The 15152-nt window shown below is 43.6% G+C and overlaps 1 protein-coding gene across 4 annotated transcripts in view; it reads left to right on the top strand.

Annotated features, from left to right (window-relative positions):
• Positions 1-15152, top strand: part of CTNND2 (catenin delta 2) — a 1187740-nt gene that overhangs the window by 936443 nt on the left and 236145 nt on the right. For all 4 annotated transcript variants that reach the window (XM_090049706.1, XM_090049708.1, XM_090049707.1 and 1 more), the window contains one exon: positions 5507-5720. In XM_090049706.1, the coding sequence (XP_089905832.1) occupies positions 5507-5720 (214 nt within the window). The remainder of the gene's footprint in view (positions 1-5506; positions 5721-15152) is intronic.

The following is a 15152-nucleotide window of genomic DNA, read 5'->3' as shown; positions in this document are numbered from 1 at the left end:
CTGGCACTAAATTTACCCCCTGAGACAACCATAGGGTATGGGGTGGGGGATGCCACAATCTGGTCATGAAAATGTCAACCCCCACCATGACTGGGCCATGATATTAGTTATCTGGGCCCGCAATTTAAACCAGGCTGCATTTACAAAAGAACAATTGATCCTTTTTCACATACTTTGGTTAAACGAAAATATTTTCTTTTAACTGTCTCTCATTTTTTTTAAAAGACTGGAATATCAAGTACAGTTCATAGTGTACCTTTTACAGAACTAATATATCAAGTTTAGTTTCTAGTCTATTTATTTCAGTAAATGTCACATGTTGTATACTGAACATGATATAGCTATTCCTCATGCAACGTATCACATTTGAAGATATGATTTACTAGTAGGAGCTGACACATTTGATTCAAAAGTGAAATCCTTCTTCCCTGTAAACGTCACTGACTTAGAAAGGAGCAAATCTTTTTCATTACAAATGATCATGTTTGCAATGGATGACATTTAGATCAATCCAACATATTGCAAAGCACGTTCTTTTTGATCTTTGCATTTTCTGAAGTGAAGGGCATCAGTGTTTCTCTTAGCTACATAGGCCCAGGTTCTCAAAAAGATTAGTGAACTCCTGTGCATGAGTCACTGTATTGTACAATTATCCATCCACACCTACAGCCCACCTGCCCTTTCTGGTTGCATTGCTGACCACTTTGCTGCAATGGATGACCTGTAGATTGCTCAGTCAAATATCATATAGGGATCACTGAATGGCAATTACTGCTGGGTAAAAATATGTTAGATAGATTATCTTCAAATATAACAATGGTACCCTGGCAACTGAAAAGTAGTAATTTATTTCTCTAATTTTTGCTCCTCCCTCCCTGTCAAATTTTGGGATAAAAAAAAATACACGTGAAAAATGGCCTGAAAAATTTTTGAATTTTGGTTTAAGATCAGTCAGTTAAGGTGATGAGTCCTCTAGAAATGCAGTCATACCTAAAGAAAAATAAATAAGTTTTAACTGTTAAGCAGGAAAGTTTCTTTGAGTAGATGTGATATCTTATTAGACGAACTGAGTAGTTTGAGAAAAGTTCTTTGCAAGCTTTTGGGTGATGAATCTAGAATTGTTGCAAAAAGGTTTCAAATTTCATTAGAAAAGGTCCCTGATGCTCTTGTTGTTTTGCCTACCTCCTCAAAATCCTCTTTTTTAAACCTAAGACATTAGGAACACAGGAGTGGATTCGGAGTGGGAATGGCCACCTTGGCCACTGAGTTCAGTCCTATGTGTTGACAGGGAATTGGTACCAAAGGAGTCTCCCAACTTGCCACTTTGATTTTGTCACCTTTCTGTTGCAATGGACTTCCCTGTTCCATTGTAGATTCTGCCATCTATATTGTTATCCCCAAAAGCAAATATACCTTGCAGATAAAGTATAACATACCTACTTATTCTTGAAAACACTGTGATCAAGCCAACTTATTTTCCTCTACATTCACTGCACTGGCAGTGGTGTACCAATAGGTAGGTAACTAGGGCAACAGCCCCATCCTGACTTAGAGTGGACACAAGAACAGACCTGTCACCACTGCTGGCCCAACTTCTGTTGCTGCCTGTCACGGATGGCCCCGCGAGCGGCCGTGAGCTCGCGAGTGCCCCTTCGCCGTGGCAATTAGGGTGGTCTGACACCCTCTACTCGCCCGCCACGTCTTTGCTGTTGAGGTTCAGAATGGGAGGCTGCCTACTTATACCTAACAGCACCTTGATGGTATCACCTCCGCTCCAAAGTGGGGTACTCTCGCCCCAGCCTTATGGGCAAATGCATGCCTCCAAAACCTCCCCTTTAGCACGCCCCAAGCCTCGCAGCTGTCCCGGGGGACGTTGTCTGGTCCCCTGCCCCTCAGGTGCTCTCACTCTGGCACCCTGGGCTCGTCACCCGCCTGGCGCCCCTGGGCCGGGCTCTCACCCACCGGCCTATTCCTGACGCCCTTGGGTCTCCCTAGCTCCTCTCACCCCTCTCGGGGTCTCCGCCGCGCCCTCTGCGCTTGCGGCCCCACTCGGGGTCTCTGCCGCGTCCTCCGCGCTTGCGGGTTTCCCGCGTTTGGGGCTCAGGTGGCCGTAGCCGTGCCTGGCCCCCTTGACCCTTTCCTGGGTCGTTTCTGCTCTGCGCCCTCTCAGCGCCGCGCCCTCTCTTGGGGCCTGTGTACCGCGCTCTCTCAGCGCCGCGCCCTCTCTTGGGGCCTGTGTACCGCGCTCTCTCAGCGCCGCGCCCTCTCTTGGGGCCTGTGTACCGCGCTCTCTCAGCGCCGCGCCCTCTCTTGGGGCCTGTGTACCGCGCTCTCTCAGCGCCGCGCCCTCTCTTGGGGCCTGTGTACCGCGCTCTCTCAGCGCCGCGCCCTCTCTTGGGGCCTGTGTACCGCGCTCTCTCAGCGCCGCGCCCTCTCTTGGGGCCTGTGTACCGCGCTCTCTCAGCGCCGCGCCCTCTCTTGGGGCCTCGCCCTCTCTGGGGCCTGTACCGCGCTCACCGCGCTGCGCCCTCTCTTGGGGCCTCGCCCTCTCTGGGGCCTGTACCGCGCTCACCGCGCTCCGGGCTCAGGTGGCCGTAGCCGTGCCTGGCCCCCTTGACCCTTTCCGGGGTCTTTTGCCCCACTGGGCAAAGTGCCATCCTTATGGGCCGGGGTCCAACCCCGTGCTCCATGCCACTCCGGCACAAACAGTTGTGCCCCCACTGGGCACCCGGAGCCCCCAAACTGCTGGGGAGCCCCGCTGAGGCCTCCTCGCTCCCCTACAGCCTCACCCGGTCCTCCGGTTAACCATAACTCAAGCCAAGCCCGAACGGCTGTAACAAAACCAACAAAGAGCCTACCCGCTCGTAATGCAACTCTCAGCCCCTCTCGGCCCCTCAGCCCTACCTCTTATCAGGGTGTCCTCGTCCCTAGCATCATCGCAACCGGTCAGTAAGGTAAGGCTGCAACCCCCAACTCTGGCCGCTCAGCTCAGCCACAGAGCTCCTGCTCCTGTGGCATCCAGAAGGGTACTGCCAGCTAGGCTTTGGCCTAGCTGTTTATAAGGGCCTGGCCCTGCCCCCTCCTGGCCACATGACCTGCCTGGTTGCCCTAGCAACCCCCATCTGTGTTGCTCCAGGGTGCTTCAGCAGCCCTATTCTTCCTGCTAGTAGCAGGCACCCTGGTGCCCTGTTACACCTCTCTCCTTCCCGGGGCATCTCCTTAGGAGCGGGGCGCAGGAGTGCCCCGCGACACTGCCCTTGCCCTGCTGCCCTACTATACCTCTGTGTACTGGCTTCTACAGCAGATTATACCCCCTCCAAAAACTAATTAAAACCTTGACTAGTTTAATGCAACAAATATTGTATGATAACAAAGTTTGCATCCAATAACAAATTAAAATAAATCTCTAAAAGTCCAGGAAATTTACAGAACGGAATACATGGCAATATTTTTCTTTCTGCCTGAAATATGAAAAAAACAGTGGGTAGCACTGTATAACAAAAACTGCCTTGAAATTGCAGTATGGGGTTTTCTGAGTGATCGGAGTTACTATAGCAGGATGGCCTTCAGATAACTGTTTTCATTTGTTTAACTGGGGACTGACTTTGTCCCACTTATTTTGTGTAAAACAAAAGCTTTGTCTGTATAGGTACTGGTTCAACAAAATATGTAAGTATGTGATTCACTTTAAGCAGGCGCTTAAATGCTTTGCTAAATCAGCAAACAGAAATGAAATAAATTGGTCCTTTAAAACAGGATTGCACATATTTTCTTATTAAGCTATACCTATTTTCACAGCAACCATAAAACTGGCACACATCTGTAAACAATTTTTGGTTTAGCTTCAAATTTGTATCCACTGGCCGTGTCTACAAGAAACACTTTACTGCGCAGTAGACCAATGTACTGCAATACAGTACAATGACAATAAAGTGCCACTGTCTACATGTACAGGTGCTTACTGCACAGTAAATTAGTTAAGGCAAATTGCATTAACTGCATGTGTAGATACGCATGCTGAGAAACCACAATAAATAATGGCGCTGACAGACGCACACAAAAAAATAAAACACTGTTTTACCGGAAGAGGTGGCACATTAGTTCAACCCAACTGCACAGCATCTGTATAAATCAGGTGCTTCACTGGGGCTTTAATCAGCTATTAGATAAAAATGCCTAAAATCCCTGCTGAAGCGCTGGATCAATACAGGTGTTGGGCAAACTGGGTCCAGCTAACACACTGCCTTTTCAGGGCATGTGCTGAACTCAGTGTGGGAGTGAGCAGAGCTTAAATTAAAACACTGAAGTTTTTTTTTTTTTCCATGTCTGCAAATAGCTCATATAACTAGGCTGGTTTTAATTTTTTTAGTTATTCTATTGTTCTGTCTATTTTAGTATGCTGGTATTTATACACATACTTTTCTGTCTCACGACATGACTGAGTTCTGCTGCTTCCACGCATGAGCTGTGGTGAACTGCACTGCACCGCATGCATTTCTATAAGTGGTAAAATGCGCATCACTGCACATAAAATGGTGGTTGTGCACTTTTAAACTAAAGCAACTCTGATGCGTTTTAGTTCAAAAGTGTGCCACTACCATTTTCTCAGCACTGATGTGCATTTCACTGCTTATACAACTGCAAGCGTCAAAATGCAAGGCGCTTGTATATGTAAAAATGCCCCTAAGAGTATAGTTATATGCCTACATCTGATTAGTTTTCTCAGATAAGTAAGTAAGGGTATTGAAGCTGGGGTGGCACAGGCACTAAGGCTTATGGTTGATATTCTAGAGGTTGCAAGTTCAAAGACAGCTAGAACAACTTATGGCATTGCCTGTCAGATTACAGTGAATCTGGAAATTCTGCTAAACACCTTGTCACAAGGGCATGCAAAGGAAATGATAGATTTATATTTTAGAAGAGATGGGTACATTAGTGGTTGATTTTTCTCATTTTTGGCTGCTATATAACATAGAACCCGGTTTTCTAAGGAGCCTATGGCCCATTTTCAAAAGTTTATGGTTTTCCAGGCATCCTATTTTTTCTTCAGGCATTGTTCTTCCCTTTCCTGATCCTAGAAAAAAACGAAAATAACTACAGCAATTACTTATGCTCCAAGGCATACATTTTTAGCCAGCTTGATTCATCAAGTAGTTTGACATTTTGACCAAAAAAAATGTGGTTCCCTGTTGCTGGCAGTCATCTCCTCCTCCCCTACAAACACAGTCCATTTCCCTTTTGCCCTGAATTTGGGGAAGAGTCTATTTCTTATTTCCTGATTGTCCTGATTACAGGTCTCCCTGGATATTGGCAGATCAGGTCAGATGATGGTTCCAGTACCCCATGATGATTCCTAATTCTTCTGTACAGGACAGGCCTCAGCAAGTGCCATCCAGCCCTTTGCTGGTACAAAAGCCACCTAACCCATTGTCGATTAAACTGGATAACATGTGTACTGTATCCACTCACTCCTTAATTCCATTATTGTCCTTTTTGGCTGTTTCAGATAAGAAGACAAGGAGGAATACAGTTACTGGTGGATCTACTGGACCATCGAATGACAGAAGTCCACCGTAGTGCCTGTGGAGCGTTGAGAAATTTGGTGTATGGGAAAGCCAACGATGACAACAAAATTGCCCTGAAAAACTGTGGTGGCATCCCAGCATTAGTACGGTTACTCCGCAAGACTACAGATCTGGAAATCAGAGAGCTGGTCACAGGTTTGTTTCTTTCTATATCTCAGTATTGAAGTTCAGCTGTTCTGCAGGTCCTAGCCTAATACCATTCATATGACATTAGTTACTTCATCTTTGGCTTTATTCACCTTTTGTTTTATCATCATCTTTCCCATCATCAAATGTACACCTATAAACTCTTCAGATGGATGAAATAATACCTGCCTTTACTCAGAATTGTACAAGTATTTATTGGTACAGAAGTGATGCTTTGAGCCGTGTTGCTATTTTTGTCCTTCCAGCAGAGAACTATCTTGATCAGGTTGCACCCTATACACCACTGTTCTTCATGTTTGTAGTTCCATCATTGGTTAAATTTCCTCCATTTTATGCTGTGCTGCTTCACTTGAGGAGGTATGGTTATGCTGTTTTTGCTGTTCTTTTCCCCTTTCATATCTTTAAGTAGTGCAAGCCTGTTTCTCTTTGCTTCTGACAGAAATATGTGAAAGAAATGTGTTGGAGAGATGGGCAATGTTTCTGTTATTGCAAAGTGTTTTTCTAATTCTCAGTAGCATACTGAACAATGCACAATCTATATATAGAGAGCACTGTGATTTAAAGAAATTTTAGATTGCAACCAGGTAATTGCTGGTATTCTGTGATTTCAGAAGAAGTTTAATTTTAATTCTGTTTGATTCGGGCTTTTGTGAGCTACAGAAAAAATACTGTTAAGTACCTGAGGATTAAAATATCTTTGAATCGTGTTCTACCAAAACATGCTCATTTTAAAAAAACCTAAATGTTAGCAGTACCACCTTTTATGGATTTTTTCATATGGTTTGTTATTGTGGGAAAGAAACAGAACTTAAATCTGCTACCCATGGTGCTAGAGTTGATAAAAAGGGCAGCACAAAAATGGAATATAAAATCTCATTGTTCCCTCAACTTTTATATCCTATTTTCACCCAGCAGAAGTAGGAATGTAGCTCAGTTTCTAGTTAGTGTCATCCTTCCCCTAGTCAGTGTTGTGTGTACATGAGCATATAATAATTTCCACAGTTTTTGTGGTATGCCAAGAATTCCTCTTTCCAGAGTGGGGCACTCTTTCAGTGGTTGTTGTACATGAGCAGTCTTCCCTCTCCATAATGCTTTGTCATGCTACATCTGCTCCCTGTTCATGAAGAGCCAGCTTGCATCACCATAAAAAGGAAAGCAAAAGCCATGTAATGATCTTTAAACCCTGTGTGATTTCCCTATTCACTTGACTACTAAACAGTGTCAACAATGTGAAAATTAATTTTGTGTTATAAAAAGAAAGTCTTAAGATCCCCTAAGGTATTTCTAATACTGATATTTCCATCATGTCTTTCCTGCTACAGGATATAATAAAAGTTCTGGTCTCTGTGATAAAGGGATCATCACACACAGTGTTCCCTCCACTTTAACAGTGGTCAGTTCACTTTGTGGAAAGTCCCCTGTTTAGTACACGGTTGGCAAGAAATCTGCCCTAGGGTTGACTCCTAATCTCCTTGCTCCAGGAAATCAGCCCCATGATATATTTTAAATTTAGATTTTATATTTAATTTTGTTTCCTAATTATAACCCCTTTCATCTCATACCTGTTAGGCAGGTTTAATTAGATTCTTCTTGTCAAGAAGATGCTGTGCTACACGGGGCTCTGATGATGCATCCTGCTGAGTGACAGAATTACTGACAGACCTAATAAAGTGTAACTGCTACTTCAGTTTCAACATATTTGTTCAGCTCCTGCTTGTGTTGTCTGCCTCTCAGCTCCAGGGAGTACTCTTCCTGCTTTCTATGAGCAAATGAGTAACAAAGTGCTAATGAACTTGAGTCGTGAACTTCGGCAACTACAACAGAAGTTTCTGTATTATCTGTTGCTGTAATACACGACCGCTGTATCATTAGCTCTCTGGCCTTTAAAGAAAATAACTTACAGCCAGCATGCAAAATGTATGGCTGATCCTCCTGCATCCCCTCGAGAGAAAGAAAGGTCTTTCACTTGGTTATCTTTCAGCTGTGACAACAAATGGTAGATATAAAATGCTGACCTCTAATGGTGGTAAGCAGCACTTGCAGTGACAGTTGTGGCTAAATGTCTACACAGCAAAAAACAATGTCACGCAGAGATAACTGAGCTAGTGCTGCCTTAGTTAGCTTAAGTACTGGGAGCAGTATAGTCAGTGCAATACTCTACTTTCCTGAGAAACATAATAGATTATCCTCTGTGGAGTACTGCATTACTGTGGCTGTTCCTGCTTGTGCAACCTGGTTCAGGGAAGACTCAAAGTATGAATAAATAATAAGCTTATATGAAAAGGGGAGGAGCAAGTGGTGCAGGAAAGTGATGCTGTGGAGTGGAATCAAAGCAGTTTTAATCTCTGGAATTTCATCCTAGACCAGGTATGGGCGATTATTTGGGCTGCAGAGCCAATTAGCTAGTTTGGTGAGCTACTGAAGGTTGGGTACAAGAGTCAGGGAGATGCCAGTTGATCCTATCCAGCCCAGGAGCTTGAAGAGAGAAGGCTGCATCACATGCTGCTCCACTTTGCCACAGCCAGCGCCAGGCCAGGCTTGCAGCATCCAGATTCTTCCACCTTCCCTCCCTGCCCTCCGCCCCCTCCCCCAGCTTTCTGTTGGTGCTGTGCAGTCCTGGAACTGTGGCCACCAGCAGCCAAGCCTGCATGGGACAGGGTGTGATGCAGTGCCCTGAGTAGCCTTCATGCCCGCCCACCAAATTGTTCTTGTTTGCAACTAATAAGATGATACTGTGAGAATGTCTCGCATTGTGTTCCTCTGAATACATTCTCTCTGAACTCTGTTCATTTTACGTCTAAGCAAATCTACTTATATATACCCACATACGTAAGTACCACATATACTGCGCATGTGTATATATATACACACCATACATCCCCTCTATAACAATACCAGTTCTGGGTGTACTGGCCTGCACAAAACCAAATATTTTCAATGTCCACATAAAAATCTTTGCAAACTGAGTTTTAAATTGCACACTAGATAATTGCTTAGAAATATCAAAAAGATGTGTGGTCAGACAAAAACATGAGCGCTTTCAGAAGTTTACAACTTTTTTTGGACTATCATTTGATGGTCTTTTGTACAACAAAATTTTTAGACTTTGCATTTTGGCTTATAATTGCATCCCATAAATATGAGCATTCTCATAAAAACCCAGACAGTTTACACTACAAAATCTGTTTACAATGCATGTATTTAACCACTAACTAAATAAAGCTCTGAACTGGATAATTTTTTTCTCCAAAATGTTTATTATGAAAGGATCATCAGAATTTAATTTAAATCCTCTTGAAGCCATTGTGTATTATAATTTTGCCCAAAATAACCTTACACAAATATTCACAAAATGCAAATGCTGCCTATCTTATTATTCTTCAGCATTGGACCCAGTTTAATTTTTCACTGTGAGTTCCATTCATTTATGTGGAAAAATTGTTATAATCCTTGGTAATAGGCTAGATAATAAATGAAAGGAATGGTCTTTTTAGTAAATGTTGTGAGTTCAAACTTTAATCTCATCCTATTTCAAAGTTCCTTAACTAGATGATAATTTATAGTTAAAATAGAATTGTTTCCTCTGCTCCCACTAGCAAGGCTCAGTTACCCCGGTCATTTTGTACTTCTAAAGCCTGTAGTACTCTCTGAGCACAGCATCAATCTTATTTATTAGTGTCAGGCAGGAATTCTAGCACCTTTTACCCTTTCCAAATTATTTCAGTCATTACTCTAGTCCTATCTTGGCCACATCTACAGTCACAGGGCAGTGTGTTTCTGGCCATTATTGCAAATTTAACAGTCAATCATTTTACTCACATAAAAACATTTTTTCCTTGATAAAATGAAAAACATAGGGAAGAAAGTCTGAAAATAAAGTTTATTAAAGGAAAACATACTGCCTTAGAGATTCAGAATGGAAGACATGCTAAAATCTGAAGGCCTTCTACAAAGCGTTTTTTTTTTAATTCCCCTCTGCTATTCCATATATCTGAGTGTCTTTCTAAGTATTTATACCATTACAATCCCATAAAGTAAACTAGTAGTTCTTAAATCATCAGTTCCTTCTGCCTTCCACAGTAACAGTGTCAATGGGATTGGTTTTGTTTTATATTTTTAAGTATTTGGGAAACTAGGCCATGATAGTGGATTTTGGGTTTAAGTCCTTTGTCATTCCAGCCCAGGGTAGGAGCCAGCACAACTTCCCTTGGAAGTTGGTTCCAGATCCTAGCCACCCTGACAGTGAAGTAGCGCCTCCTGATGTCTAGCCTGAATCTACTCTCTGCCAGCTTGTGCCCATTATTTCTTGTCACTCCTGGCAGTGCTCGGGGGAACAGGGACTCCCCCAATGCCTGCTGGTCCCCTCTGACCAGTTTGTAAACAACCACTAGATCCCCCCTCGACCTTCTCTTGTGGAGGTTGAACAGGTTCAGGTCCCGTAGCCTCTCCTAGTAGGGCCTGCCCTGCTGTCCCCTGATCATGCGAGTGGCCCTCCTCTGGACCCTCTCCATGCTGTCCACATCCCTCCTGAAGTGCAGTGCTCAGAACTGGACACAATACTCCAACTGCGGCCTGACCTGTGTCACATAGAGGGGGAGGATCGCCTCCTTGGACCTGCTTGAGGTGCAGTTGGCCTTCCTGACTGCGTCTCCACACTGTTGGCCCATGTTCATTTTGGCATCAATAATGACTCCAAGATCCTTTTCTGCCTCTGGACTGACAAGAAGGGAGTTCCCCAACCTGTAGGTATGCTGCTAGTTCTTCCTCCCCAGGTGCATCACCTTTCATTTGTCAGTGTTGAATCTCATCCTATTCTCATCCGCCCACCCCTGTAACCTGTCTAGGGCCGATTGCAGACTATTCCTCCCTTCTAGCGTGCCCACTTCTCCCCACATCTTAGTGTCATCTGTGAATTTGAACAGGGTGCTTTTTACCCCCTTGTCCAAGTCACTGATGAAGATGCTGAACAGTGTGGGCCCAAGGACCAAGCCCTGGAGAACCCCACTGCCCACATACCTCCAGATCGAATCAGACCCATCCACGACCACCCTCTGGGTGCAGCCCTCCAGCCAACTAGTGATCCATCTGTAGGGCCACAGTGTAGGTATCAATGCCACAGTCCCTTAGTTTTTTCATGAGAATGGGGTGAAAGAGAGTGTTGAAGGCCTTCCTAAAGTCCAGAAAGACTACATTCACTGCAACACCTGCGTCTAAGGATTTTGTGACCTGGTCATAGAGGGCTACCAGGTTGGTCTGACAGGACCTGCCTCTAATGAACCCATGTTGGTTGCCCCTAAGCATAATCTCCCCTGCTGGCCCCTCACGGACATGCACCAGGATAATTCTCTCAAAAAGCTCGATCATCTTTCACCACCAATATACCTGGATCTCTCTGCTGTCTTCTGACAATATTGACCATTCCTTCCCCTTGCCTTTGCATTTCTGTTTTCTTGTAGTTGTTTTTATAGCTGACTGGCCTTGCCTCCAGCATTTCTTGTAACAGCTGCTTTTCCTCCCTTACTTTTTTGTCACTTGGTTCCTCTTTTTTTTCTTCTTCACAGGTCTTCAGTAACCTCATCTGTTTCCAGTTATTCAGCAGCAGCCTCTACACTGATCATTTCTGAATCTGCATTTTCATCCCTGACAGTTTCCCATTTATCTGATCCTGTGCCTCTGAAGCTGTGCCTCTGGCTTCCCCTCTTGCATTTTTATCCCCTGTCTCTCATTTAATCTCTTCAAAGCAGAATCTATCTTTCCTTTTAACTCTTCCTCATGGTACAAGACAGGGGTTGGAGTGGGTCATTGTGGCTTCTGTACTCCCTGATGGGCACATCTACACATGCGCTTTAATGCACAGTAGCCTATGTTACTGTGCATTAGAGTGCCACATCAGAAACCATGCTGATATGCTAATGCACAGCAAAAATAGGCTAAGCATCACATTAAGCATCACTAAGAAAGCATGCGCTTTCGCTACTGCACATGCAGGTATGCTTTTGCTATTGCACTTTCATTACTGTGCAGTAGCAAAAGCACATTAATGAACATGTAGATGTGCTCAGTGAATCCTTTATGGTGAAGCCAGTCAGGGGGGCAATATGAACTTTGATGTAAGTTAGAGGAGTTCCAGGATTTCCTTTACACACACTCATCCACTCACAGCTCCGCAGGTCTATGGAAGCAACCCAAATGATTCAGAGCACAGCTGGGAGCCAGACCCCCATTCCATAAGTAGCAGAGAAAGAATAGCATGGAACCATTATGTGATTTCCCTCTCCCTATGTCACAGATCTTCTGGTGGCCAGATCTACTTTCTTCACTAACAAAGCCTTCATAAAGGGCCTGGGATTTACAGTGAATGAATATATAATACATTTGTGAATAAGTGAAATATATTAATGCAACTATGCAGTTCCCAGAAGCCCTAAATCTTTATAATCAACCAGCGAGTCAAGGAGAATCTGAATTACAATACAGTTTCACTGTAGTTTTCTGCATTGAAAACACTTTAATCTGACTGAAACATATTTCATTAGCTGTCTCTCTACCATAGTTCTGTGACAACACTCTTCCCAGTAGCTTCTAGTAAAATGAACCAGAAAAACCCTTTTATTAGTCATTTTAAATAGTTGAGAGTACAGTGTACATTAATAAATATGAATGCATACAAGAGTATATATGAAATTAGCATGCAGCCTGTGGATTGTGAAATAAAAAATCTATTTTCCCTCGTTAGGGATGACAATGCATAACTGATTTGTGGCTCCACTTTACCTCTCATGAGTTACAAGATAATTATGAACACTTTTCCATAATTATATTTTAGAGTTTGCTCTATTTGCTTTGTGATTAGCACAAAAAATATATTAACCAGTGTTAATAAGGAGTAATATGAGAATCACCACTGATTCTAACTGTAGAAAGTAAAAGTTGATTACCGGACTCTATCGACACCAAAATAAGTTTGTTATTTTTGGTTCCTACCCTTCTCACAAACAAAAAAAATTCTTTTCTCTCCAAAAAACAAAAGTTGTCACTGCTGAAATCATTGTTTCTGCTCCATATGGAAAAGCGAGCTAAATTAGTACCAGAATCTTTTGAACAGCTACCCAAAATGACTGCCCCATTGGTCTATCAAACTGTATGTATCTGGTCTTACTGAGAGAAGATTTTATTCTGCAGATGATCATAGCATGATCATAACATGTTGTAATTATAAATAGTGAAATGGCAAGTTATTTCTTACTGCACTGGGCAGCCAATCTGCAACTTATTTTTGGACACTACTACAACACAGATGTCTGAGGTGGAACTTTTGTCTTCTGAATATATGAAAGTGTTGGGTAAATTATGAATTTTACCTCCAAAACATCAAAGCTGTGAAAGTAGCTCATCTTTAGTGCTTTGCTTTAAGTTTGTCTGGAAATCACATTTAATCACTTTTGAGAAAGTTGCCAGATCAATGAGTTCAGGGAATATGGCAGAAATAATACATCTTGATTATAAACTGTAGATGCATGTGTCCCAAGAAGGTAGACAGAATATGGAATTCAGAGTCACATAGGCATGAAACTTGTGTCATTAATATATGTCAGTCTTTTACTCAAAAAAAAAAAGTAAACCTTAGGTATTCTCCATTAATCAGATGGTCAGAGAAAAATGGAAAAATAGAAGTGAGAGAAACATGCCAATATTTGGTGGAATGAGTTTACAAATATAAAGTGATTAAGAGATGTAATAAATAACTATAGTCTATCCAGTTTAATTTCAGTTTTCATAATTGCACCAATCAAAATTGCAAATTGTGTCATCAAAAATTCCCTATGATCCCTATCTATCTTGGAAATAGTGCAGTAATATCCATCTCAAGAGTGGGGAAAATGTTCTTAATACAGGTTACATGTTGTGTTCATATTTAGAAAAATCTGATATACATCCTGTGTAAAGAAGGTTTTAGAAATCCAGTTGGAATCAGTTGCGTCAGGCATGGGCAAAATACAACCTGCAGGCCAGACCCAGCCCACAAAGGGACTTTGTCTGGCCTGCAGTGGGTCCCTTGATCCCACCCAGCCCAGGCACCATCTGGGTCATAGCTCATCCTGCTGCCCCTTGCGCATGAGTGGGGCTGGGGTGGCTGTACAACTGGGTTGACTTTCTAGGCAGCCCAGGTGGTAGTGGTTCTTTTCAGTTGCTGCCGCTGCTGGCCCCAGCCCCATGGTACTGGCAGTAACCCATGCACACAGCCCCGCCCCGGTCTGCCCCTCGCCGTGCGCAGACTTGGCCTGGCAGAGTGGACTGGCTCCGGACCATCTGGAACCCATGCATACAGCCCAAACCCTGACCCACTCTGTGCCTGCTCCAGGCTCACCTACTTATACTGAGCAGTGGCAGCAGGGACAGCAGTGGCTGGGCAGAAGCTGCTGCTCGGTGTTGGGGAAAAGTGGCCTCGTTCCCAGGCTGTTCTTGCTGCAGCTGCCTAGATCCCATGCCTGGGCTGCCCTGCAACTCTTGTGTACTGCTACTGCTGCCCCACTGGGTGGTGTGGAGGTGCCAGTGATGGCAATGGAGAGGAGCTGCAGGACAGCCTGGTATGGGCTCCAGGCAGCTGAAGCAAAAGGACCTGGCAGCAGTGAGACCACTTTCCCCCATGCCAAGCAGCAGCAGCTCAGCATGGTTGGGCAGTCTGGAGCAGTCATGGGGTGGGCCAGGGTTAGATCTGTGCATGCAGTTTCCAGCTGGTCTGCTTCAGCTGGGGAGAGTCCAGTGTAGGCACAGTGTGGGCTGAGGTAAGGGCTGGGGCTGTGCACTGTTGGCAATGACAGGGACGAGTGGTAGGGCATGCGGGCTCCAGGCAGTTGCGAAGGGGCAGGGGAATGGTACTGGCCAGCCTGCAGCAGATCCCTAGAACTGCCTATGTGGCCCTCAGGCTCAAATAATTTCCTGCCCCTTAGTTATGTGTATGTTAAAAACTTTTTTTAAATTCTTCCTTTTGCTATGATTGGTTTTACAGTCTTGTGAAACATCACAACCGGTCTCATATCCAAATAATCATAGCTTTCAAAGCACTATTATATTTTGACTCAAGGCTGAAAGTGGAAAGATCTCTTCATTTAATGAGGTAAACCTTGCTTAAAGAATGTATAGTCTCAGTTTTCCCTAATAATACATGTTCCTTTAGCTAGTATTAATTGGTATAAAAATACTGTTAGCTTTTATTCCAGTATTCAAGCTTTTTATGGATGAGATAAAATTCTTGTTATCCCTGTTAATTCCAATTAAAATGAATGTGAAAAGGAGCTTATTATATATCTTTTTTCATAGTTGAAATCATTCAGAGGTCCCCCCCACAACTGAGCACTGCAGCTGAATTCATTAATGATTGAAGGTTTTCAGAAGAGCAATCCAAAAGCACAAATAACA

Source organism: Crocodylus siamensis, chromosome 5 (assembly GCF_052110815.1).
Source record: "Crocodylus siamensis isolate JL-2025a chromosome 5, ASM5211081v1, whole genome shotgun sequence".
In the NCBI taxonomy this organism is placed as follows: Eukaryota; Metazoa; Chordata; order Crocodylia; family Crocodylidae; genus Crocodylus; species Crocodylus siamensis.
The sequence above is the reverse complement of the archived record's forward strand: the minus strand, read 5'-3'. Positions and strand labels throughout refer to the sequence as shown.